This window comes from Canis lupus, chromosome 16, assembly GCF_048164855.1.
Source record: "Canis lupus baileyi chromosome 16, mCanLup2.hap1, whole genome shotgun sequence".
In the NCBI taxonomy this organism is placed as follows: Eukaryota; Metazoa; Chordata; class Mammalia; order Carnivora; family Canidae; genus Canis; species Canis lupus.
In genome coordinates this window covers 2,623,362-2,650,353 of record NC_132853.1, presented here as the reverse complement: position 1 = coordinate 2,650,353, position 26,992 = coordinate 2,623,362, and the positions used below count along the sequence as shown (strand labels likewise).

The 26,992-nt window shown below is 43.3% G+C and overlaps 1 protein-coding gene, 1 long non-coding RNA gene and 1 other non-coding gene across 12 annotated transcripts in view; 1 reads left to right on the top strand and 2 right to left on the bottom strand.

Moving 5' to 3' along the window:
• The window catches only part of NR6A1 (nuclear receptor subfamily 6 group A member 1), a 221,997-nt gene extending 198,030 nt beyond the window's left edge, over positions 1-23,967 (top strand). For 2 of the 4 annotated variants that reach the window (XM_072777879.1, XM_072777882.1), the window contains 6 exons: positions 2,972-3,126; positions 4,433-4,660; positions 6,099-6,353; positions 14,416-14,537; positions 16,315-16,467; positions 18,728-23,967. In XM_072777879.1, the coding sequence (XP_072633980.1) occupies positions 2,972-3,126; positions 4,433-4,660; positions 6,099-6,353; positions 14,416-14,537; positions 16,315-16,467; positions 18,728-18,816 (1,002 nt within the window). In that variant the 3' untranslated portion in view covers positions 18,817-23,967. The remainder of the gene's footprint in view (positions 1-2,971; positions 3,127-4,432; positions 4,661-6,098; positions 6,354-14,415; positions 14,538-16,314; positions 16,468-18,727) is intronic. The other 2 variants (XR_012008275.1, XM_072777881.1) reach the window with 2 other exon arrangements.
• LOC140605711 (uncharacterized) lies at positions 1,017-26,992 on the bottom strand. Of its 7 annotated transcripts, none has more exons than XR_012008278.1 (7): positions 26,883-26,992; positions 25,380-25,508; positions 23,291-23,330; positions 18,717-18,788; positions 13,092-13,232; positions 1,408-1,526; positions 1,017-1,308 (listed from the first exon to the last, which is right to left on the bottom strand). It is a non-coding gene; the product is annotated as an uncharacterized lncRNA (long non-coding RNA). The 7 variants fall into 7 exon arrangements; XR_012008282.1 differs by having other exon boundaries at positions 1,416-1,526; XR_012008279.1 differs by having other exon boundaries at positions 1,408-1,523.
• On the bottom strand, positions 25,864-25,970 carry LOC140607592 (U6 spliceosomal RNA). The gene has a single exon (XR_012009560.1). It is a non-coding gene; the product is annotated as a U6 spliceosomal RNA (small nuclear RNA).

Here is a 26,992-nt window from a genome sequence, read left to right as displayed (position 1 = left end):
AGGCGCCAAACCGCTGCGCCACCCAGGGATCCCTAGATGCTTTTTATTCCTTTACATTTCTAATTGCAATGGTTAAGACTTCCAGTACTATGTTAAATAGAAATGGTGAGAGTGGACATTTTTGCCTTGATCTTGATCTTAGAGAAAAAGCTTGTAGTTTTTCATCATTGAGTATGATGTTAGCTATGGGCTTTTCATTTATGGCCTTTATTTGTAGTCACTTATATTTAGATGCAGTAGAGAGTTTATCTATTGGGAAGAATTCTACAGCATTTCTTCAATGAAAAACCTTCCTCAGTATTACTCAGTGTCTTTTGAGTACCCTTCTCCCACCAGAGCAGGGATCTTCAATAGCTTACATTTCTAGACTCTATGTTCTCTCTAGGATGGAGAGAGCTGATGCTCAGAGAAATCTATTTCATCTGTCATTGCATTTGACTTTTTGATACTGGACATATAATTTTTACTTTTGTCTCTTACTTTTTTAGGTAGTGTGTTAGGAAGAGAGAGAGAGGAGAGCTGTGATCTCCCAAGTTCTTAACTGTGTTCAATTATAATTAAATATAGGGACACCTGGGTGGCTCAGTGGTTTAGTGCCTGCCTTTGCCCCAGGGCGTGATCCTGGAGTCCTGGGATTGAGTCCTGCATCAGGCTCCCTACATGGAGCCTGCTTCTCCCTTTGCCTGTGTCTCTGCCTCTCTCTCTCTCTCTCTGTCTATCATGAATAAATAAATAAAAATCTTTAAAAATATATATAATTAAAAATAAGGGATAGAATTTCCATTCATTGAGCAACTGTTGTATACCTGTACTTCATAACTTTATCTTAGATTAACCTCTCAAGTCTGATTCAGTTCTGCACCCTAAGAGTGAGCCCAAGCTATGAAAAAGGTGGTATTATCTTCATTTTACAGATGAGAGAACTAAGGCTCAGAAAACTTGAGTGACTTGCCCAACAGTAAGCAGCCAGTTAGGAAATGACAGATAAAATCTAAACCTAGATACAAGCCCTCCTGATATGTTCCATACCTTTAATGCATCAGTGATTGCCCAGTGTCCTGTGGAACCCATAGGGAGATATAGATGCATCCCAACTTTGGCTCCCAGCTGGAATAATCTGATTTACCCAGGACTAGTTCTCTTCACTCAGCCCAAGCACTTCCATGCCCTCTAGGCTGTGGTCTTGCTCTCTCACTACCATCACTGAGGCTGCTTCAGTCAGGGACTCTGTAGATATCTTGTAGTTCGATAGCATCTTTTGTCTTCATATCTCTTATAAAATCAGAGACTTCAGTGTTCTAAAAATCCCTAAGAGAAAAGATTTGTTTGTACATGTTATTGAATAAAGAAAGACTACCCCTCTAATTCAGTATGCAATCTAAGTTTTTTTAAGACCAGTCACTCAACTTGTGTACCAGTTAGATGTTTCTTGTTTTCCCTTCCAAGTCCTGTGTGCTGTCTGGCTTCCAGTTCTCAATGCCTCCTGTATTTATGATCAGAGAAGCTCAAGGTTTCCTCACAGGCTACTGGAACAAAGAGTTATACAAGTTTGAGTCAGACTTGAGAGAACATGTTCTCCCAGGTGTTTCTTTTCTTTCTTTTTTTTTTTTTTTTAAGATTTTATTTATTTATTCATGAGAGACACAGAGAGAGAGAGGCAGAGACAGAAGCAGGCTTCATGCAGGGAACCAGACATGGGACTCGATCCTGGGTCTTTAGGATCACACCCTGGGCCAAAGGCGGCGCTAAACCACTGAGCCACCGGGGCTGCCCTCCTCCCAGGGTTTCTTATAGGAATAAGAAATAAAATTTTATCTGGTCCTTTCTCCTTCCTGTTCATTCTCATTCTTTGCTGCGTTTAGCCAGTTAGGCTTCAACTCTGAGTAAAACTTTATAGAAGACGTGTTTATTCACTTCCTATATGGTATGATAGATGGAGCCATGGACTAAATACTTGGATACTTTGGCTTCTTCCTCAAACTCCTCCCTAGATCCCTAGACATGATCTTGGGTAAGTCAGTTCACTTGGCTGAGCTAGAATTTCTTCTTTTTTTCAGTAGACTTGGGATGTCTTTCTTACTAAGAAAATCCATGTGAAGTTTCATGGATAGTACTTAATAAGTGAACATTTATTTATCCAACATGCATTCTTTTGAGTACTTTTTTCTAGGTTCTGTCATAGCGTTAGGTCTGACAGAGGGCATTTTTATGATATGTTACTATAAGTGCTATAAAAATAACAATGATGGTGAAGATATCATTGTCAACCTTCCCTAATTGTTGCTCTGTTAGGCCCTTTTCTAACCTGTGTAAATGTATTGACTGATTTAATCCTCACAACAATCCCATGAGACGTATATTATTATTTTTCTCCACCATGCAGGCATTTTTGGTTCAAATTTTGAATTTTAGTTCAAATAGTTAAATGACTTGCCTAAGATTGTACAACTAGAAAGTATCAGAACCTGTGTTAGAACAAAGGTGGTCTGACTCTAGAATTCATCCTTTTAACCACTATGCTATTCTGCCTATCTCAGAATACACAGAATTATAAGTGGATAGAAAAAGGATCTAAAATTTTGTCTAGGTAGTGATAGGATTCACAAAGCAGGTGACATTTGAATTGGGTCTTAAAAGGCAAGTAGGAATTTATTATTGAGTGATGTTTCAGGGGTAAGAAAGAATAGACTCCAGCACAAAGTGTTGAAGAACGTGGAGGCTTTGTGGCTTGAGAGGAGGGTAAATGGACAAGAGGAAGGCCATAGTGAGCTATGGTGCTGGTAAGCAAGCAACTAAGCTGTCCTAAGATTAGTGAGAGACCCTGGAATATGGAGGTGGAAGGGAGAGCATCTGGGTGTCTTTCTAGAGAGTTCTGGGAATCCTTGTAAGGTTTAAATAAATTCTTAGTCCTAAAGAAGGAACAGAAGATATCTGAGCACTCAATCTAACATATATTAATTCATTGTCAAAGATATCAGAGGAAGAGATCGAAAGGATCATGTCTGGGCAGGAATTTGAGGAAGAGGCCAATCACTGGAGCAACCATGGTGACAGCGACCACAGTTCCCCTGGGAACAGGGCTTCAGAGAGCAACCAGCCCTCACCAGGCTCCACACTGTCCTCCAGGTGAGCTTTAAGGCAAACCCAGTATCCTTTAGGAATCACCCAAAGAGTAGACCCACAGGGAACCTCTGGGCTGGGTATTCCTGCCAGTTTGTCTCAGCTATTATATTCTTGCTGCCTCAGTCTTTTGGGGGAAGGGCCAGGATGACACAAAGCAGCATTTCTCAGCCTGCTTTTTGCTAAAGACCTTGAAAATATCAGCAGTCTCTTCTGCAGGCTAAGAAAGTGCTATAGCTGCTGTCTATACCCATACGTTCTTTACCTAACAAAATGCCATTTTAAATGTAGCCCTTTCCTCACATCACTGAAATAAACCACACTGACAACATTAAGTCCTAATTTTTCTGTCTCCGCAAGAGTGAAGACTTTGTAAATTTTAAGAAACTGAAAATTTTTAAGCTAATTAAATTTGCTGCTATCATGGAATACCAATTTGGAGACTCTTGGTTTAAGAATGTTATCTTAAGTTAGTCATTAGGTGTGAAATGTAGCCACCAACTACCAGGGAAGATTTCTTTTTTGCAGAAATCTTTCTTATAGGACAGTAATTGATAAACTTTTTCTGTAAAGGTCAGATAATATTTTAGGCTTTGCAGGCTACACAGTCTGGGTCTCAACTACTCAGCCCTACCATTATAGTGCAACAGCAGCCAGAGACTAAATGAATGAACGTGGCTGTGTTCCATTAAAACTTCATTTACCAAACAGGCCATAGGCTATAGTTTGCCAACCCCTATTATAGGAATTGCATCTAGATAAAGCCAGATGACTTTTGTTTTAGGTGACAGAGTGGTTAGATTTCTCCAGGAAAGGGAAGAAGATAAGAATCTTCCTTTCTCTTATTATAACTTTTATCATTTGATTATTCCTTTTTTGTTCCTTCCTTTAAACGTTTAGGGAGTTCTTGCCACATGTGAGATTCCTTGCTAAGTACTGGATTTCTTTTGTGGCCTGACAAGGCCCTTAGCCTGTCTATGCCTTAGTTTTCCTAGCAGTAAAAATTATATATACCTCTACCTTTGTGGATCAGAGTCTGAGTATCCATTAAAATCTCTTCAGTTGTGGCACCTATACAAAGAATTTATTCAACCACTCTTTATTCAGTACCTATTTTGCCAGGTCCTGAGTGTCCAATGATCAGTTTCACATACATATACCTGCAGAGTCCCTCTCTAGTAGGGAGACGTGCATGTAACCATTCATTATGTCCCTGATGAAGACAGACTGCATGGCCAAAGAACACCTTAGCTACCTTGAGCCGGCAGTAGACCTGACATGGTTCTGCTTGACATGAGACTCTTCTCTTCAGTAGGTCTGTGGAACTAAATGGATTCATGGCATTCAGAGAGCAGTACATGGGGATGTCCATGCCTCCACACTATCAATACATACCGCACCTTTTTAGCTATTCTACCCACTCACCGCTCCTGCCCCCACAAGCTCGAAGCCTGGATCCTCAGTCATACAGTCTGATTCACCAGCTGGTATCAGCCGAGGACCTGGAGCCATTGGGCACACCCATGTTGATTGAAGATGGGTGAGTGCCCCGTTTAACCCTTGTAACTCCAAAATGATTCCTATCCCATACCCACCTTCCTCCCTAGCCTCTAATACCCTAGGCTTTGGAATGAGTCAGGGGGATAATGAGTAATGACTCAAGCATCAGAGGACAAACCTGTATTTATCTTTGAAGTCAGTGGTCACTTATTCATCTCTTGAGCATCTTTGTTCAGAGTTGGGGCTGTTTATCAATCCTTATGGAATTGGGATTAAAGGACTTTTGTTTCTGCTTGAGCCTGGGTAAACCAAGCCCTGAGCCAGAGGTGGGCTTTAATTCTGGGAATGATTATACATCAAGTCTAGGCTCATTAACAAGGCATTCAAGGCACTAACTGGTTGTGGACTGTCTGCATCCCTAGCCAGTGTACCCCTTGGTAGCCTGATGCCCTGTGCTCTGTGTGCAAACCTGAGTGGGTGTCACTCCTCTGTCCGCTCAGCCCACCACTTTCTGCACCTATTACTCCTTAGGGCTGAGGCATAGGTTATTTGTTATCAAGCTTAGACCCCTCAGATGTATCTGGAGATTTCTCAAGCTAGTCTCCAGTAGCAGAAGAGGTAATTCAAAAATATACTTACAAGAAGACCATACAAAATCTTTATAAACCTGGGTATGGGGGTATGGGTACGAGTCATGCCAAGGGGCCTTGAGAGAAGAAAAAACTGAGATCCTATTTCATCCAGCCCAGAGATGATAAATGCCCTGCTCCTTCCATTCAGCAGTAGCTCACCAGGGCTGAACAACGTTAGTTCCTAAACCACCAGGGGGTGCAATGAGAGCAGGAAAAGCTGAGCATGTTCCTTTTAGCCATCTGGCCTCAGGCTCATTTCTGTGCCAGTCCCTGATTTGGGTGGGCACCAGATTCCCTGAAACAGAGCTTTCACTGCCAAAACTAGTGCAGGAATGATAAAATTTTCTCTAACACATGGAACATTAGTAGGCACCAACATTAAAAGTCATACTCCCAGGATGCCTGGGTGGCTCAGAGGTTGAACGTATGCCTTCGGCTCAGGGCGTGATCCCGGAGTTCCAGGATCAGGTCCTATATTGGGCTCTCCGCAGGAAGCCTGCTTCTCCCTCAGTCACTGTGTTTCTCATGAATGAATGAATGAATGAAATCTTTTTTTAAAAAAAGTCATACTCCCTAATAATTGTACAAGTTTCCAAACTTCTTTTCCTTTCTTAAATCTCTTTATTCAAGAGATTACCACACCTGTCTCTCCAGCCTTGAGCTTGCTGCTGGCCCCAGTCCTGCCCTTTTATCATTATATTCAGTTGAATGGAGTTCGAGACCCATAGTCAAGGGCAAGGAACCTACTGCCAGAGACCTTTTTTTACTCTTGGGAGTACCCTCCCTTTGTGCCCCCATCCTTACCTGTGGCCACTAGAAGTGATTTTCCATTGTTCCTACCCCCAGGTATGCTGTGACTCAAGCAGAGCTATTTGCCCTGCTTTGCCGCCTGGCCGATGAGCTGCTCTTTAGGCAGATTGCCTGGATCAAGAAACTGCCTTTCTTCTGTGAGCTCTCAATCAAGGATTACACGTGCCTCCTGAGCTCTACCTGGCAGGAATTAATCCTGCTGTCTTCCCTCACCGTTTATAGCAAACAAATCTTTGGGGAGCTGGCTGATGTCACTGCCAAGTACTCACCCTCTGATGAAGAACTACACAGGTAAGGGTTGTTGGCTGGGGAGAAAGTCCCGAGCAACCAAACCATTGTCATCCCTGCAAGGTGGGGATAGAGTATCCCCACTGTCACTCCAAAAGATAGGAATTAAAGCCACACACAGGGCTGGCTTTGAATCCTCTGCCACTAACTTTGTTACCATGGTCAAGTCTCATCACTATTTTCTGAATTTATAAAATGGGAAAATACCAATAACTCCCCAACAAGGGAGTTGTGAAAAACAAATTGTGTGGCAAACCTTAACAGAGTGGTACATTATTATTATTATTATTATTATTATTATTATTATTATTATTATTTTAGCTTTTATTTATTCATGAAAGAGAGACAGAAAGGCAGAGGGAAAAGCAGGTTCCATGCAGGGAGCCTGATGTGGGACTCGATCCCGAGACTCCAGGATCACACCCTGGGCTGAAGGCAGGTGCTAAACCACTGAGCCACCCAGGGATCCCAATTATTATTATTTTTAAATCACATCTGGATTACTGAGGTAGGAGAATATATCTGGGAAAAACAAAAACTTAAACTCTAAACTTCATCTATAAAGTGAGGGGCTCTGAGTTACTGTTTACAACTCAAGAACAAGATCTAGAAGTCACTGTGGTACCTACTATATGCTAGGCTTGGTATTTTATATTCCTGTCTTATTCTTTTCTCACAGTCTTTAGCATTATAGATGTTGTTATGCCTATTTTATGGATAAGAAAACTGAAGTTCAAAGAGAACTGCCCTTTAATATTTTGGGATTGAACCCAGAGTATGAATTTGAACCTATGCCTGCCTGATGTCAAAGCTTTGGCTTTTTGACTGCATCTGAGATGCAGTGAGATGGTAACGGCATGGTGCTAAGAGACCAAGCCATTCTCTTCAATGTTTTCTGGCATAACTTCTCACCCTACCTGGCCAGAATTCTAATCTCCCTGTCTAGCATAGATCTTTTACTCACTTTGAATATGTGGTGACACTCCAAAATTAGGACAAATGATCTGTTGATACAACTTCTCTGGCTTATTAATTTATCATGTGAAAAATAAAGCTTAAATCACATTTAACTAGACATTTCAGTAATTCACCTTATGGGACAGTTTTGAAAAATGGAAGTCATGGGATTCCAAAATACCAAAAAAGAGAGGACGAAAGATACCCCCATCAATGAAAACTGGAGAAGATGGGGTACTAGCCCCCATACTTCTCTACACAGGACCAAAGTGCCTCCCTTCCGTCACCCAGTTGCCATAAAGACAGGCTGACATTTAGGCGGAGAGTAAGTAAAGCTCCAAGACCCTTAGGGGCCCTTTGCACAGCTGAGGGAGGAAAGAGTCTGGGTGCTGACACTCTCTCCTGGTTTTCTAATATTTCCTTTTCAGTCATGCTTACTGGCTTCAGGGTAATCTGTAAATGACAGAGTTTTGACCTTAGCTGACACTTTATCCTATAAACAGAGCTATCTGATTTTGTGGGTGACCTAACTCCCTGTTTGGAGCCTCTAATTCATTGTTTCCATCAAATTCCTATCTCTTGCTCCTTAACTCAGGGCCAACTGACTATTTGAATTGCAGTCAGCAGGCTTTAATATTGTCAGGATTTGCAGAGCTGGACCAGTGAGTCTGGCCTCCTTATTCACCTGGAATCCACCAGTGTAGCCTAGGGGTGTCTATAAAAAGTCAGCTTGTGGGCTCTAGTTCTTTTAGAATGATGGGTTTTTCCCAGGCCCTCTGCAGGTAGTCAAGAGTCATTGGTCATGCAGGGCCCTTTGTGGCTTTGAACTTCATGAAGCCCCCTATCCCACTGTACCCAGTCCCTTGAGCCCCAAGAACAAGACAGGGGCCAGAAAGTTAGTGAGGGAATGTTTATTTCTAGGAAGGCTCCTTAATGAGGAGAATATAGAGCTGTACTGTCCAATATACAACTGCTAGCCTGAGGTGACTTTCTAAATTTAAATTAATTAAAATTAAATAAAATTAAAAATTCAGTCCTCATTTGCACTAGCCACATTCCATATGCTCACTTGCCACATGTGGTTAGTGGGTACTGTATTGGACAATGCAGATACAGAATATTTCTGTCACCTCAGAAAGTTCTGTTGAACAATGCTGATTCTAGAACATACTTTGTGCAAGAAGCATATGGAATTGTTCCATTGAAAAAAATGAGTTGAATTTCAACATGTTAGTTCTGATTCTTTGCCCTGTACTTAGGACCCAGTTGTGTGTGTCAGAGGGAGGGATGTTGGGATTATAGATGATGCAAACATGGTTTCTGACTCTGAGGTGAAGAACCCTTATTTTTGGCTTAGGGGGTTGGGAAACAAATAGAAACATAACAATCTATAATCCAGGGGGATACTGGTAGAGATTGGGGGACACATGAGGGACTATGCAAGCATAGCTGAGATTTAAGTACCTCTACTTGGATAATCAAGTAATGATTGCCAGAGGATAAGACATTTGAGCTGCATCTTGAAGTGGGTTTTCTAGGTAGATTTTAGAGAAGCGGGGCGGGGAGGCGGTGGATGGACAGGAGATAAAAGTCCTAGAAGCTAGAAATCCTGGATGGTTGGTTTGTGCAGGGAACCAAAGCAATTCTGTGGTTTTAGGGTATAGATAGAACATATCTGAGAGACAGAAATGAGAGAAATGACTGAAAAAAAAGTATAAAAAGGCAGATCGTGAAGGTGTTCAAATGCCAATCTAGGGGCGTCTGGGTGGCCAGTCAGTTAAATGTCCGACTCTTGATTTCCACTCAGGTCGTGGTCTCAGGGTCCTGGGATCAAGTTCCACATTGGGCCCCCCATTTAGTAGGGAGTCTGCTTGTCTCCCTCTCCCTCTGCCCCCTGCTCACATGCCCATACGCTCTCTCTCTAAAGTAAATAAATCTTTTAAAAAAAAAGATTCATGGGGCATCTGGGTGGCTCAGTGGTTGAGCATCTGTCTTCAGCTCAGGTTGTGATCCCAGGGTCCTGGGATCAAGTCCTGCATCAGGCTCCCCACAGGGAGCCTGCCTCTCCCTCTGCCTATGTTTCTGCCTCTCTCCCTCATGAATAAATAAATTATTTTTAAAAAAAGATTCATTAAATGCTGAGCTAAAGAATTTGGATTATATTATGTAAATACTGTTAAGTCATAATATGTTTTTATGTGGAGTAATGACATGGTCAGGTATCATTTTTAGAAAAATTCCTGTTGGCTATAAAGCTCAAGATGGCTTGGCATGGACAATGCTAGAGGATGGTGACTGGGTAGGAAGTTTTCCATCACCCAGGTGAAAGAAAATAAGGCCTGGCCAAGCCAGCAGTGACCACGGGAATAGAGAGGGCAGCACAGAGTTAAGAGATAGCAAAGAGGTATAGTCAGTGGGACTTGAGTGAGTGGAAAAGTTGGGGATACTGCCAGGCAGGTGAGTGCCAGTTTTCTTAGCCATGATAATGGAGCCTGAGAAGAGCAGGCTAAGTGACGAGCCACTCTTAGTTTGGTTTGGAGCCTGAGATGCATGTGGAGCTGCCAAGAGGTCACAGGAAAAGGAAGTATGAGAAGCTCTGGAATCAGGTACATCAGAGTAAAGCATTCCTTACTCTGCTAGAAACCCGGGGTGCAGAGTCTGTAATTGGCCATAGCTCTTTTCTACCTTGCCTGCTCCTGCATTACTCCCACTCCCCCAAAATGCCTTTACTTTTTCACAACTCTTGAGTGCAAGTGAGTTCCTGCTGTCATGAAAAGGCTTTTTCCCTGATGATACATGACCACCTCCTTTTCTCTTCTCAAATATTGAATCAAATTTATGGTACCCATTTTCCTTAATCAGGCTGTTATCAGACAGTGAGCTGGGCGAATTTGATTTAAAGCAGATTGTAGCACCAGCCAGTGACTGCTCCTGGCCCTAATCAAGACTCCTTCACTCTGAAGAGAAGATGCCTTGCACTGGATGGGCTTTAATGGGCACTTCTATCTCACAAGCACTAGCTCCATTTCTGCCAGATCTCTGAAAAGTCGCCTCCCAGCTTCTCTGCTCACACCCTAGCTGTAAGATTCAAGAAACAATCTTTTCTTTTTGTTGTGATAACAGGAACGATGATGACAATGCAATTAATAATGATAGTAGCTAACAATTAGGAACTGTTTATTGTGTCAAATTCCATCTTAAGTGCTTTACAAACATTATTTGTTTAGTCCTCACCACCCCCCACCCCCCCCAAACAACTACACTAATGTTATCCTTGCTCCACAGATGAGGAGCATGAGGTTCAGAGAGGTAAAAACAACTCAGGGCTACAAACCTAGGAAGAGATAAAGTTGAGATTATTACCTAGATCTGTTATACTCCAGAGCACAGAATCTGTAATACCATTATCCTCTACTAAATTATTTAGCCTTCTAGAAAGTTCACCTTTCTGAATGTGTCCTGGAGTTGCAGTCTTACTTTCAATCTTGAGTGTTTACGTGGGTGCAGAGATGACAATTCCTTTGAGCTAATGACTGCTCCTAGGGGTAGGTACACTTAGCTGAATGAAAAAGAGACAACTGGGCCTCTCAGCCCCCTTAATGGGACATAACTTACATAGTGTCAGCTTCAATTGCTAACTGAATGGTCCAGTGGTTTGGGGGATCCTCGCAGGAATGTTTTCTTTGTCCCAGCATGCTTGTGTAATGGGAACCTCGAAGAAGAATGGATGTGTTTGTCCAACTTTCTGGCTTTAAATGCTGATAATTTGCAGACAGGGAATACAGGGGCGTTAGAACTGTGGAGTGGGCAGATGTGGAGGAGGCACGGCTACAGGAGAAAGCAGGCCCATGGAACAGAGAACAATTTGTTTATCAAGGGGTGGGATGCGGGGTGTGGAGGAAAGCTTTGCAGTCGGGCTGTGGAGACTGAGTGGGGGCTACCGGGCTGACTGCCAGCCCCCCACCACTGCCAGGGGTCCGTGATGGTTGCCTATCCTAGGAAATGTGGAAAAAAGGGTACATGCTGTCCCCAAGAGAAAGGGCAGATTTGGGACATATGCTCACGCCAGGCACTTGGGAGCTCCTTTGTGTCCCTCACGTCACAACTCAGCTAGCAGTTAAGTTCACACTGCTGGCTGGGGGTCTGGCTGATAACCACACACCTGCAGGTTCTGCAGTGCCAGAGGGAGCACTTGGGGCAAGCGGTTGCTGATTAAGGGAGAGAACATTATCTTTGTTTGCTACACTGCTCGGCCACAGACAGATGCTGGCATTGCCGCTCTGCTTGTGTCCTCCTTTTTGATGCCCTACCACATTTCATCCTCACACCACCCCTCCAGATATTAGAGGGAATTCGCAGTAAAGACCTTTTTCCTGTCTAGAACAGAAGTAGTCAACAGAGTACTGTGATGAGGCATGATCTTCACTCCCAGGCCCGCTGCCTCCTGCATATCTCAGCAGCTTGGAGGCACTGGAGCAAACCCTACGCCCAGCTGAGTTGGGCTCTGGGCTGAGTTGCTGTGGGAACACAGAGCTCCTGACGTTCCCTGTAGTGGCATGAGGTAGCCTTTCCCAGCTACCAGTTAAGAGGACAGGAAGTGGATAGTCTAGTGCTAAGAAAGTAAGAGGCTTGGAATTAGAAAACTTGGGTTCAAACTTTGGCCCCACCCCACCAGCACTTACTTACTGTATGACTTTGAGGTAGGTAAGATGTTGTTCTTTTGCTCTCCATCCCTAGCTAGCCGGTGATATACTTATCTCACAGGTTGTCAGGAAGGTAAAATGTTAGAATATGCAGTAGGGGCACATAAATAACCTCTCTGAGCTCTGTTTCCACATGTGAACAAAGAGGGTTATAATACCAATTTTGTAGATTTATTGGTAGTATCCAGTGAAATAATGTGTGTGGAGTATTTAACAAAGTACCTGGCAAGTAGCAAATATACAACAAAGGGTAGAATGGTAGATAGAGTTAGTATAGTAGTTATTCAGTATAAATTTGTCTATCAGCGAGTTTGGGAAAGTATTTTTTTTTAATTTTTTTTTTAATTTTTATTTATTTATGATAGAGAGAGAGAGAGAGGCAGAGACACAGGCAGAGGGAGAAGCAGGCTCCATGCACTGGGAGCCCGATGTGGGATTCGATCCCGGGTCTCCAGGATCGCGCCCTGGGCCAAAGGCAGGCGCCAAACAGCTGCGCCACCCAGGGATCCCTGGGAAAGTATTAATAAAGTTGTAAAAGCCATTGGGCCAGCCACAGAGAGAAATGGAGTCAGCCGTCATTGTTCACATCACCGGATAGAGGAGAGAAGCCCCAGGTCTTTTTTTTTTTTTTTTTTTAATTTTTATTTATTTATGATAGTCACAGAGAGAGAGAGAGAGAGGCAGAGACACAGGCAGAGGGAGAAGCAGTCTCCATGCACCGGGAGCCCGATGTGGGATTCGATCCCGGGTCTCCAGGATCGCGCCCTGGGCCAAAGGCAGGCGCCAAACCACTGCGCCACCCAGGGATCCCAAGCCCCAGGTCTTGACTGGACCTTGAGGCAAAGGGGTCAGGCTCTAGATTGTGGGTGGCTGTTCCTGTAGCTCCCCCTGGTGCTTGAGAAGTGCAGATGCCTCTGGCCCCAACCAGGCCTGGCACCTCCTCCCCCCCACCCCACACCCACCCCAGGAAAAAATGTGCTGCTTGCCCAGGAGGCCAAGCCTTACACAGCCTTCAGAGTCCACATAAAAGGCAGTAGAATGCAGGCAGCAGTAGTATATCCCTAGGTGTTCAGGACCTTACCCAGATAGGGACTTCTTGCCAAGCATAGGGCTGTAGTACTCAGATCTGAACTTGTCACCAGGAAGCAGTCCCCGGAGCTGAGCATGTTCTCTGCATGAGAGTTGCATCTAAGGCCCATCTGGAATTCTCCTTAGTCCACTCCTAGAACACAGAGACTGATCCTGATCCCAGCTATTTTTGTAAGAGGTATTCCCCACTATGACCCAGAGTATTAGCATTAGTCCCCTAACCTGGGATTCCTTTTTATAAAACTTGATCTTTCCCCAAGGAGCTTACTTCTAACCCAAAGAAAGGAACATGGTCTGCATTGAGTCCTATATCTGCTCTTGTATGATGCTGCCTTAGATATTGGAAAAACCAATGGCTTGGGAAGTTAGCCCAGGTTCCAAGTTCTAGCTCTGCCACCAACTAGCTTGTGGACAGTCCCCTCTGCCCTTTGAACTTCAGCCTCCCATCTATACAGTGGTAATGATAATCTCACAAAGCCCATATTGCTGAGAAAGTTAAATAAGAAAGTGCACATAGAGTGCCCAGCACAGACTGGCATGTCATGGAGGCTTCCCTTCCTCCCTAGCTAAAGTCAGAGATACCAATAAAATTTTTCATTGTGCCTAATCTCAGCCCTGCTGGAAATAGTGAGCCTAAAAAATAAATCATCAGCTTTTTCTTCATCGTGGCAGAGGCTCATATAGTCACCATGGCAGCTGCCATTGGTACTGGAGTCTATTGCTCAACAATAGCAGCATCTTAATAATGTCATATCTTTCCACATTTACATTTCAGACCACTTTTGGCCCTTGTTATCCCAAGCAGGCATTATTATTTTACAAAAGAGGACCTCAAAGCTTAGAGGGGTCAACTGATTGTCCCAAGGTCTTACAGCTTTTGTATGTTGGAGCTGGATTTGAACCTAGATTTGATTGACCCCACCTGACCTTGAGAACAGTAGCTTGTATGACCTGCCTTGGCCTCTAGACAAACCATGGGTCTACCTGTCCTTTACAAATGATTCTGGATTTGGGGCAGCCCGGGTGGCTCAGTGGTTTAGCTCCACCTTCAGCCCAGGGCCTGATCCTGGAGACCTGGGAACGAGTCCCACGTCGGGCTCCCTGCGTGGAGCCTGCTTCTCCCTCTGCCTGTGTCTCTACCTCTCTCTCTCTCTCTCTCTCATAAATAAATCTTAAAAAAAAAAAAAAAAAGATTCTGGATTCGATTTCCCCCAGGCTCAGGCTCTTTTCTATCTTAGATGCCTTGGGGAGCTGTAAGGGACCTTCCTTGACCTCCACTAGTATCGGAACCACTCACACCTCTTTCTTTTCCCCAGATTTAGTGATGAAGGGATGGAGGTGATTGAGCGGCTCATCTACCTATATCACAAGTTCCATCAGCTAAAGGTTAGCAATGAGGAGTATGCTTGCATGAAAGCAATTAACTTCTTAAATCAAGGTAAGTAGCTGGAGGTGAGAAAGGGGGGCTTTTTTTTTTTTTTTTTTGGTCAGAGCATTTTCCCTCCTGTTTCACACACTACCTCCCACCCCTTTACTCTCAGGACTGCCACACGGAATCTGCCACACCATGTGGGTACCAATCTTAAAAGGCCTGTGTTCTCCTCATCCTGCCCCTCTATAGTGCAGGGCATAGGGCATGCTTTGGATTTTTTTCTTCAAACCTAAATGCCACAGTCTCTATAACTCATAGAGGAAGGAAGAGGATTCGCTTTGTTTAGTCAGTTTTAATGCATTTAAACACAGACACCAAGGACAGTACATGCGTCATTTAAAATATGTACCAAGTTTACTAGGCTGAAGAAGAGCAGGGTGACTGATGAAACTATTGGAGATAAGACATCTGTGACAGGCTGGCAGTGGTTCTGATGGCCCCTTCAGGACAGAGTGGGGGGGTGCACATAAATTCACACAATACATACCGAGCATGGCTTTTAATAAGAAGAGTGCTGGATGTGGTTTATGGTGGGGTATCACCTGCAAAGTGGTACGTGGTAGCTGTTAGTAACTGGAGTATGAAGGAGAATTTGTAGTCCCATTTATTTTCCAAAGTAGCATTTGAGTGCTCTATTCTCACAGTGGAACTGGGCTATTTTGCTTCTTGTGACATTGAAATTGTCCTGTTACTGTATTTATTCAGTTTCCTAGTCCAGAGACTTCTGATCTCCTCCTCTTTGCTTACTTCTCCTGCTGCTTCTCCACTGTTCATTTATCTTCTCCATTTATCTGCTGTTCCGTGTGCCTCCTCTAGACCAGGCACTGTGTTGAACATTAAAGACATTAAATAAAATAGATCCCAGGTCTCTGGCCTTAAGATGTACACAATCTAATGGCACTTGACACATTACTTGAGCCTCAGATCAAGGGAGATCAGCAGCAGCTACTGGAGAAGAAATCTGAGCTGGACCTCAAAGCCTGGGTAAGACATATATAGAATATTTATATCTTATTATATATATGTATAAATTATGTATATATATTATATATACATATATAAATTAAATCATTATATATTATATAATTATATATACATATATAATTTATGTATATATATTATATATGTATAAATTATATAGATAAGTTATAAGTTATATTTGTGTATAAAAAGGTAGTGTGTACATGTATGTATATACACACATACATATACACTATATAGATACACATAAACATTTACATATAAATAAGTGAGAGAGAGAAATCTATATAGAAAAAAGATGGAGTGACAGCCCAGGTAATAAGAGGAGCAGAATCACATAGGAGACCATGTGTAAGTATATGTAAGCATAAATATGTAGGTATCAGCAAGCTTTCTGATTGGCTCCAGCAAAGGCCAGTTTAAAGATTCTGTGAAGGCTATATTTTGAAAGGTAGATTTTTTTTTTTTTTTGAAAGGTAGATTATTCATTCAGTTGTTCAACATCCACTGGTGCCTGTTTTGTGTCAAGCCCTGTGCTGGGAGTTGAGAAAGATACAGCCTACCACTCAAGTGTCTCTCAGTCTAGTGACTATCCTTTATAATTATTTCCTTCTTTATCTGATTTCTCTTCCCTTATCCAGAGTTTTGTTCTTCAATTTTTGCTCCTCCAGTTTTGTTCTTCAGAAAGAAAAGATCTCCTGTTAGAACAATATTTAATAACTTTTAATCGAAAGATGCACATACTCAAGGTCTTTCTTCCACCGTAGAAAGCCTCTCCATTTCCTGTATGGTTTTTTCACAGATATCAGGGGTCTGACCAGTGCCTCACAGCTAGAACAGTTGAACAAGCGATATTGGTACATTTGCCAGGATTTCACTGAATATAAATACACTCATCAGCCGAACCGCTTTCCTGACCTCATGATGTGCTTACCTGAGATTCGCTATATTGCAGGTAATATTATATTCTTTGGCTTCCAAACCTTCCTTGCTTCTCTTGGCTTGTGAAATGAATGAGACAAGCAGTATTTTCAGGACGCGCATTCCAGGCCCTTCACCAACCGCATAAAAGAGCTATGACCATTGCTCTCAGAAAAGCTATATTATAATGAGTAGTTTGTGTTTTCTTTGTACGGAAGAAAGTCTAACATTTCCTGAGTGCCTATCATGTGCAAGGTACTTTGTGGCCTTATGTTATTTAATCTCAGAAGAAACTCTGCAAGGCTGGTTGTGGTGATACTATGGTCATTTTATGTATGAGGAAATAGGCTCAGAGTTTCTCAAATTAACTTCATTTCTTGAATATATACTTTAAAATATGTGCTTTAAAGGGTGTATTTTATGGTATGTGAATTAATTATATACATCAATTTTTAAAATTAACTTCATTTCATAGAATTTCCTATAGATTTTTGAGAAACATTTAAAGTAGTATTTTTTTTTTTTTTTTAGATTTTATTTATTTATTCATGAGAGACATAGAGAGAAAGAGGCAAAGAGACAGGCAGAGGGAGAAGCAGGCTCCATGAAGGGAGCCCAATGTGGGACTCGATCCCAGGACTCGGGGATCACGCCCTGAGCCAAAGGCAGATGCTTAACTGCTGAGCCACCCAGGAGTCTCTAAAGCAATATCTTTATAAAGTAATTCTCAAAATCCTACCTTTGCAAAGGAATTTTTGTTATTGTTTTGCAGTCTTGACCCCCTTCTGAGCTTTTTGACATTTAAACAGGTCCATTTCCGTATAAAATCCTGGGTTTTGTTGTTTTTTTGTTTTTGTTTTTTATAAATTTAATTTTTGTTGGTGTTCAATTTGCCAACATATAGAATAACACCCAGTGCTCGTCCCTGGGTTTTGTTGTTGTTGTTGTTGTAGTAGTTCTTCTGGTAAAGATTCTTGTGTATAGTAATCCAGCACATACTGAGGGAAAGCTCAGAAATGTGACCTCTAAGATAAAACTGTTCCTGTCAAATTCAGCCACATAATTTTGAAGGAAAAAGGTTTTATCTGACAAAGGAATTTTTGTTTCTACTTTTTGGGCCTAGATAGTGTAACAGACCTGAAATATTGGATTTTTAGGGGTGCTTTGGCAGTTTATGTTTCTGCATTTTCAAATCTGTTTTACTGAATGAGATATTAACTAGATCCTCTCTGAAATAAAAGGAAGTCAGTAGTTAATACCCCACTCACCCTAACAGAGTTGGATTATCAACTCTGGCAACATTTTGAATCACCTGGGAAGCTTTTAAAAAATAGTTGTGCTTGTTGAATTACACCTCCAGAGATTCTTTTTTTTTTTTTTTTAATTATTCATGAGAGAGACAGGGAGAGGCAGAGACATAGGCAGAGGGAGAAGCAGGCTCCCCATAAGGAGCCTGATGCGGGACTTGATCCTGGACCCCAGGATCACGTCCTGAGTCGAAGTTAGATGATCAACCGCTGAGCTACCCAGGCGCCCCGCACCTCCAGAGATTCTGATTTAATTCGTATGGAGTGGACCTGGGCATCAGTTTTTTTTGTTTTTTGTTTGTTTGTTTGTTTGTTTGTTTGTTTTTTGACTCCCCAGGTGACTCTAAGGTACTGTCAGGGAAAAGACAGCCTCAGATATTTTACAAAGTATATTAGCATACTGAATGCTCTGAGAAGTTCTCCAATAAAGAAACCTGTGTATCTTTCTTAATCCTGAGTTTCTCAAATTTATTTGCCCCTTGATTACCCCCCTCCTTTTTTCCCCAGTACTTTAACCCATTAGACTATTCTAAAAAAAACAGTGCTTTATAGAATGCTAGCTAGAGAATCTACCAGGAAAAAAAAGGGATATGTTTCTCATGGTATTTTAGCTCTAAGAGAACATCTAGGAATACCTTTCAGTTTAAGATTCCTCATATATAAAATGGGGATAACAAGTAATATCTATCACATAGCAATATTATGAAAATTAGATAGTGCATTTAAACATCTAGCACAGAGTAAGTAGAAGGTAGCAGTGATTATAGCTTGTACCATTTACTAGACTCTCTAGGGCATCAAAATGGGTCTGGATATCAGAATAATAGCACCGTTTGTCTGATATTCCTGTCTTTGTGATACTTCTGGCACTTTCCTTGCCCCAGTCACTCAAACAGGCAACATTCTCCCTTTACCAGCCCAAGAGGAGTCAGATACACTCTTCCACTGCAGTCACTGCTAACTCTTCTTTTCCTACCTTGTTACCAGGAAAGATGGTGAATGTACCCCTGGAACAGCTACCCCTCCTCTTTAAGGTGGTACTACATTCCTGCAAGACAAGCGTGGGCAAGGAATGAATGACCTGTTCCCAGCAACCCTCCTCGGGCCAACCACAACGCCTTGGGTGGGCAGGACAGGCTCCAGAAGAAAGAGCCAGAGAGACCAAGATGGAGGCTGTGAAGCAATGTTTCCAATTGCCTCCATAGCAAGAAGAGTTTTTGTTTGTTTGTCTGTTTTTTTAACCTCATTTTTCTATATATTTATTTCACGACAGAGTTGAATGTATGGCCTTCAACATGATGCACATGCTTTTGTGTGAATGCAGCCGATGCATTTCCTTGCAGTTTACAGAATGTGAAGATGTTTAATGTTATAGTGTTGTGATTGTTTAGAGATAGTTCTTTTGTATTTTGAGGGAGAGGGTGGGATGGGGCTGAGATGAATATTTCCATAATGTTGACAAAGACGACTACCTCAGTGGAAAGGGAGGGATGTAACCATCCCTACTTTTTCCACACGTTCTCAGCAGACACCTACATTAGTCTGTCAGAGAGCAAACTGCCTTTTTCTAGCCACAGAATTACCAGGTAAAAGTAAAAGAGCACACCATAAAGGGACAAAATGGTGTTGGGAGGTTTATTAAGCAAGTGGGTGACACACTGGAAACAGGGCAGGAAATGAGGATTTAGCCATCTTTTTTCCTTGGAAAGCCTGATAGTTGAGTGAGTAGGTTACAATGACCAAATCAAAATTAGGTGTCCTCCCTCCAAACAACTCTTCAGGGAGAAGAGTTTCTATTCTCACCATGCTGTGGGCTTCCCTATGCCCACTGTCCAAACCACCACTATTAGTTTCTTCCACTGTCAACTTTTCATCCACACATGGTCCTAGCAGTAAGTTAATTCTTGGGACTTGTCTACGAGTTCCCTTGGGGCTCACAGCTACCTAGTGTCTTTACCTGGATCTACCAAAGTCTACCTTCCTCAAACGCCTTGCCTCTTATAAATTTGACTTCCTATTGGCTCTTTGAAAAAACAACTAAACAAATGTCATGCTCTGAATCCTGGTGCCCACTACTGATTTATTCTCCTTTCACCTTGCTTTCTTCAAAGGGTAGTGGGATAAAGGCCAAATTGCTAAAAGAATAAACAGTCTTTTTCCTGTTACTCCCCTCACCCCATCCCATCTCACCCTCAGGACTGAATCCCAAACCTGCAGTCTTTCATACAGTGGGAAGGACCATTCACCCATCAGCTGAACAGAAGTTTTGCCCCTTCATTCTACTCCCAAATTCTCCTAATCTCTCCAAAATGAGACCAGGTTTCCTTAGAACAGTAACCCCAAGTACCAGAGTGGCCCACCTGCCCATTAGATTATCAGTGGCCTGGCTAACCAAGGCCTGGAGGGCTGGAGTCCAAAGCACCTGGAAGGGACGGGGGGCCTTGAAACTACCTCATATTCCTAAGGGCCTGGCTGCCCCCCTCTGCAGATACAGCCTGGACCTCCTGTTCTTTCACTACCTGCCCTACCCAGTCCTGGGAAATGTTCCTTACCCTCTTGGCTTTGGTCAATGGCCACACTGTGTCTCTCCTAGAGTTCTTTCGGGTGCTTTTCCTTTCTCTGCCTTACTATAGCAATTGTCCCTGCCTTTACCCAGTTACTTCCCACAGCCAATGCAACAGACTGACCGCTTAGCTAGGTAACTCCCTGGGTGGGCTTGAGGGGCCTACAGCATTTTGTTTTGCGTGTTTGGTCAAAGGCCGTTTGCTCTCTTCCCAACCCAGCCTAGCAAATTTACCTAGTGGGCTACCACATTGTGTGCATACCAGGTAGTCTGTGTCGAATTATAATTTTTTCTTTCCAGTGAAATGTTACGGGTACCAGCAAAGTGATGACTTTGTCCCTTGGTGGATCTAAAATTCAGAGCATTATTCCTTAATGCCATTTCCACAGCTGCTCTGAGAAAGAAAAAAAAAAGACACGTTCCTCAGGAAAAGCTCCAACCAGAATATTTTTCACGTGTTGATGGGAAGATTTTTGTGTGTGTATCTGTTTATTTCTAAGTTCACAATATTTTTGTTTCTCTGATTTTTTTATTTAACCAACTCTAGATCACATTCTTTGGCTACAGGTCAGACTCCGAGCTGCTTTCCTCAAGATAGGGGAGGAGACACATATCAGAGTCCCCTCTCCAAGACTGCTCCTGTGTACAGTATCTTTTTTGCTCAGACTTCCATCTGTCAAATTATTATGATTTTCTGATATTACCTTTTTCTTAAGCATTTTACCGGTTGTGTTGAATATCAAAGGAAACTGCTCTCTGACAAGACAAGAACATGTCTCTCTAATAATGCAGCATTAAACAGAGCAAGTTGTTAATTTGTGGAGTGGGGGAAAGGTTCTGCAAGTTGCCATTGTACAAATCCATTTTTACAAATGTTTGCAGCAGATTCCACAGAACAAAGAGCCCATTCATTGCCAAGAGCCCTGCAGAATATCTGAGCCAAGTGGCCGTGTGTTCCAAGTCGGAGCCTGACCTGTGGACAGCCTTTAATGTCTTCTGCACCCAGTCCTTTTATGACGTGGGCTTTTTTTAAACAGGGTAAAGTGAATGTGTTGCATTGCAAACTCAGGTATTATGAGGAGAAGGTAGGACTGTAGCTAGCAGCGTGGAGACATTAGGTCAGCCACTAGATGTATTTGTGAATTTGGTTTGAAGGACACAGAGAAAGGTTGGAGGGGGAGGTTTGGTGTGTTTGTTTTTTGCCTTTCTTCCCATAATATTTGGTTAACAGGTAGCCTTTTTGCTAGTGGAAGAAGAAAAAAATTGTGCATGTTGTCTTTAATTCCCCTCTCTTCTGTCCTCTCTCTGATCCCCTGCTACCAGCAGCACTCACTTTGAGTGAGAGTTTTTCCACCATAAAAATATAACTCTGAAAGCTGTGTGGTAAAGGAGAATCCTTCCTCCTTGCACTGCATTGAAACACACAGGCTTTTCCTTTCCTTTCCTTTCCCTTTAACTGTTTTCTTGACCCAGGACAAAAGTTTAGAATCTTGGAACTTTGAATCCTACAACTTACGCTCTCTGGCTCCTTTGTAGAATTTTGGAGTCTTTCAAAGGTTTGGTGGTCTTGCCCCCTAGTCTGGAGAAACTCCCCAGAACCTGTCTCAAAGCACTCCACCTTGCTCAGAGGACACCCAGCCCCATCCTTGACCCATAATTGAGGTGGGCAAACCTCCAAGGATAGAAGGCAGCATGCAGGAACCTCCTTATCTTGTTCCAGAACCAGAGGATAGATAGAAGGAATCTAAGGGTCTCCACAGCATTGCTGACAGTCACCCACTTCACACTGACCTGCCTCTAACCTGCCACCCCTTTTCAGGGATGTGAGTACCTGCCATAGCCAGTATGTCACCAGGTCCTTAAAACCTGGGGCTCTCTGAGCTACTTTGCTCTGCTCCCCATTTCCTACCTTTGTTCTTGATTTCCTGGGGAATGGGACAGATGGAGACAGATGGACAAACCTAGCCTAGGCAACATCTAAGCCATGTCCAAGGTTGGCCAAAGTAAGGGGACCCTGGCCTCCCAGCAGGGCAGGAAGTTGAGCAGTGGTTCCAAATCTTTAGCTCTGAGCCCCTGGTCTATGTCTTTTTTTTCTTGTTGGCTTTTAAATTTTTGCAATTTTAAGAAATCTAGTCTTTCAGATCAGCTCTTTTATTGAACTTTAAATTTTCTTTATTGATTATTTTAAACAAACAAAAAAAACAAAAACATTGCTCTCTCTTTCCCAATTTGATTCTTGAGAATCCCCTACACTCCCCTCTACCTTTGCAGTTGATCATTCCTTCTTTTTTCCTCAGCTCGATGCATCTATATGTCCAGTGTCTGTGAAGTGTTTTATCTGTGTCTCAGGATGAGAAACGGCAATCATTCCACCAGGTGCTGGAAACTGATTAGCCTTGAGGCAAAGGTTTCTAGGGCCACAGCTCAGGGATGTGTATTTAATTACAGGGTCCCCAGAAACCCCTCTCTTGGCTGCCACAAGCAGCAGCTTCTTTTTTGGCTTGACAGCTGGACCTGGACTGTTTCCTCAGAGGCAGGAGCCCCAGAGAACATGTGGAGTTGAGGAGCTGGGGCTTCCTTCTTGGCTAGACATGGGCTACCTTGAAACTTGAAGACTTCTGGCTGTCCTGCAGCATGAGCCACAGTGGCCCTGCCTCTACCAGCTCATATAATCCCTGGTCCCTCTGCTCAATCCAGTGCCCATCTGGCTTCCTCCTTCTAGGCCTGCAGCTCTAAATGGAGCACAGCCTGCTCAGGAATCAGTTGCAGGCTCAAAAGGAAGCTGTGAATTGGGCCAGAGCTTGCTCCAAGCCCAAGAAAAAAGTTGTGTTATTGGTGGAGGCTAGTCTTCCAAATCCTGGAGCCAGCCCTGCCAGCCAAAGGATTGTTTTTACCCTTTGGTGACCATTTTTTTTCTTTCTCTGAAATGTCTTATAATAGGTAATAATGTTGTTGACTCAAATTTCCATGAAAAAGAAAAAAACTACCTCTTGAGTGACATCCTGATCGATTCCTCTCCGAAGAATCCTGTGGGAAAAGAATATTATAGCTCCTGCTCTGTTTACATGTTTCTGTCAGGAAAGAAACCCTGCCTGTCCTGGGATGCTGGTGTTTTTGTCTGTGTTGCCATCCCAGGCTTGCGATAGGGGCTTGTGGCTACATTGTGATGTCTGGGCCATATTTGGGGAGTCCCAGCCACCTGCCCCAGCCATGGACTAGCCACCCCCTTGAAAAGACCACCATTTCTTTTCTATGATCCAAGGCACAGGGAGCATCACTTCTCAAAACCCCGCCTTCAGGGGCTGTGATGATAGCACATGCATCAGTGAACGTATCCCTGGGCTGCCTACCCTAAGCCCACTTCTCCCACAGTCCTGTGTAGGAATCGCATAAATGGGATGTCTCTGAGCCCTTGTCCCCAAAGGGCCGGCCAAGGGCTGCCCGCCAGCCTGGCTTCATCAACCCTGCGTGACCAAATGATAGTTGGTGGGCTCTGCAGGCTACCCAGGCCCTCTGCTACCTCCCACCTTGCCAGCTGGCAAGGGATGGGCCCTTTTCTGTGAATTGACTACCTGTGGAAATGTGACCAATTAGTGTGAAATGCATGTTTAGCAAATGTTAGGTACTGTATTTGAACCAATAAATGTGAATCCTTCTGCACATAGCCTCTGTCTGTGAAGCTTGTTTGGGGTTCTAGGAAGGGACAGTGGGGTATCCTAAGGAGCTGGCTGGTGCCTCCAGACCTGTTGTTCCTGCTTGTAGCTAACTCCCATTCCGTTCCTATTGCTGAGGGCCTGGCAGGGGGCTCTCAGAACTGCTTGAATCAGTGAACCAGTGCCAAATGAGATGTCTGCTCTGGGTGCCAGGCACTGTGTTGGGACTTTTCACAAACCTGAACCTCCTTGAACTTCAAGGATTATTACTTCCATTTTATTTAAGTGAGGTGAAGGGACTCATTGAAAGTCAACCAGTTAGAAAGTGGCATAACTAGACTGGTGGGGAAGGCAAACACAGACCTTTGCAGTACAGCGGGATTGAGTTGTAGTTAAGGACATACATGAGGTTGTAGGGATCTAGAGAAGGGAATGGCTTGTTCTCAGGAAGTCCTTCACAGATGAGCATTGAAGGTGAGTCTTGAAGAAAGACACTAGGCAGAAAGAGGAGGCTAGACCAGATAGAGGTGAGAGGGATCAGCAGTATGCTGGAAGGGCCGCCCAGCTATGAATCAGAGACATGGAATATTTGGGTATAACAAGGGATTGCCATGCAGGAATGGTGGCAGATGGAAAGGATAGCAAGACTGGAGGTTGGAGAAGCACTTGGGGACCTTGAATGCCACATTCAGGAGTTTAGGAAGGAAAGCCATCTGCTAAGTCTCAAGAAAGAGAGCCACATCTCCGTGACAGCAGGGTGCTGGTGGTGGCCTGCCTGTTATGTCACTGTGGTCCAGCCTATTAATACCTGTCTTTCCAGGAAATAGATGAGGTTTTCTAGAGTTGAGAAAATGGAGGCTCAGAGGTCTAGGGATGTGCCCAAAGTCGCATGAGAAGTGTCAGAGTTAGAGGACTTGAACCCGGATCTGCCCAACTATCCTGTAATCCTGCTGTTCATATGATCAGAGAAGTGGCAGAGTTTGGGTTGAGGGTTATATGAAGACAGGAAAGATGAAGGCTTCTCAGTTGGAAACCATCAAGGCCGAAGAGAGTCTGATCAAAGTCCATTAAATCCCCATGTGTGAAATGAGGGGAAGCCCAGCTGCCTTCCCACAACCCAGCCTCCTCCCAACACAAGGGACCAGAGAGCCCTTGAGGTTTGAAAGAGGTGGCTTTAGAACAAAGGAAACACTGCAGAACTAATTAATAGACTCTTCCTTGCCCCACAAGAGGGAACAGATAAGACACAGAGATACAAGAAGAAACACGTTTGCTGAGCGCCTAGTGAGTGCCAGGCATTATGATCGGTGCTTCACATACATGCATTGTCTCCTGTAATCCTCATAACAGTTTTACAAAGTTCAGATCTCTGCCCCATTTTACACATAAGCAAATTGAGGCCCAAAGAAATTAAGCTATTTACCTGAGGTGTGCTGAGGTGACACATGAGTAAGTGGCAGAATCGGCTTTTGAATCCAGGTCTGATACCAAAGTTACAGCGGGCTTCCTCTCTGCTCTGCCTCAGCAGTTCAGTAGTGCTGAACATGAATGTCTGCAGTTTGTAACAAAATCAGTAATGGCCTTTGGTTGAACTTTTTGCTATTAGCAAAACAAAACTATTAAACTAATAAAAGACTGATATCTGTAAGAGGTGAGTGAATAGACCCAATCAAATTGATTGAAAAGTAGTGCTCTCCCCAAAATACGTATGCTACAGACACCAAATCTGGTTTCTCAACATAGGCAACCCAACAAGGTGGCTTCAAGGAAAAAGAAGTAGGAGTTTCATTGCCAAAAATCTGGGAAATAACTGCACTCACACTCTACCTTCCTCTTACTGTTTCCCAACCTTTGTTGGCATATTAAAGGCTCTGAAAAAAAAAATTTTTTTTTCAAAAATCAAAAACAAAAATACGGAACGCTTCACGAATTTGCGTGTCATCCTTGCGCAGGGGCCATGCTAATCTTCTCTGTATCATTCCAATTATAGTATGTGTGCTGCCGAAGCAAGCACAGGCTCTGAGAAATCTTACCTGAAGAAAGTAATTCTTTTTAGCCCAGGGCTTACCAAAAGTGTTTAGGCATGGAATCTTTTTTCTTCCTGTTTAAATTGTTGGGACAGTGTTCGTGGAATAAAATTTAGAGCACTGCTCTGAATTTATAAATTGCTACTGAACTAATGCTGAGCTTTTGATTTCCTTGAGTGCTAGGAAATAATCTGGGAGAATAATTAACATGGAGCAAGGCAAAGCACAGTACTAAGCATTTTATACACATTACATTACTGATTCCTCAAAGCCACCCTATGAAGTTGATGCTATGAAGATCCCATTTTACAGATAAGAAAACTGAGGCCCAATAAAGGTAAGTAATTTGCCTAAGTTTTTATGCCTTGTGTGTAACCTCAGAAATGAATATAAGCAAGCACTCCTGAAGACCTCTCGTTAGCATCTGTGCCGAGATCCTTATCCTTACACAACTCCCTGAGGTAAATAAGATCATCTCTATGTAACTGAAGAGGAAACAGAGCTCTGGCCTATATCAGAGTCGAAAGCCAGAACCCCCCCAGAAATGATGGTTTAAGAAAGAGTGTTGGGATCAGGTTGGATGTGGCTACATGGAGCCCTCTCTCAGGGACCATTTTCCTCAGGCAACTTGTGTGACAGGCACGTCAGGGGGTCTCGCCATCCGAGGTCTAATTCCAGCTTTCCCCCTTCCCAGTTATGTGTGGCCTTGACCCAGATAGATACCTCTCACTTTCCTGGCCAGATAAGTGGAGATGATGTGCTTGTGTTTTAGTCCAGGAGGACTCGCTGTGGCTGGCTCAAAGTAGGGGCTTAATTAAGTCAATCCATAAGGGAAAGCTGCAGGAGAGGAGCCTCAGCCCTCACGCCCCAATAACAAACCCAGGAGAGTCAGAAGCTACCTCTCTGGCTTTTGCCTGCCCATCAGGATTTTGGGTCCACAGTGGTAATCAGCCTGTCTGAGATCCTGTGGCAAAAGTGCCCAACCGTCAGACCCAGGGCTCTTGGAGTC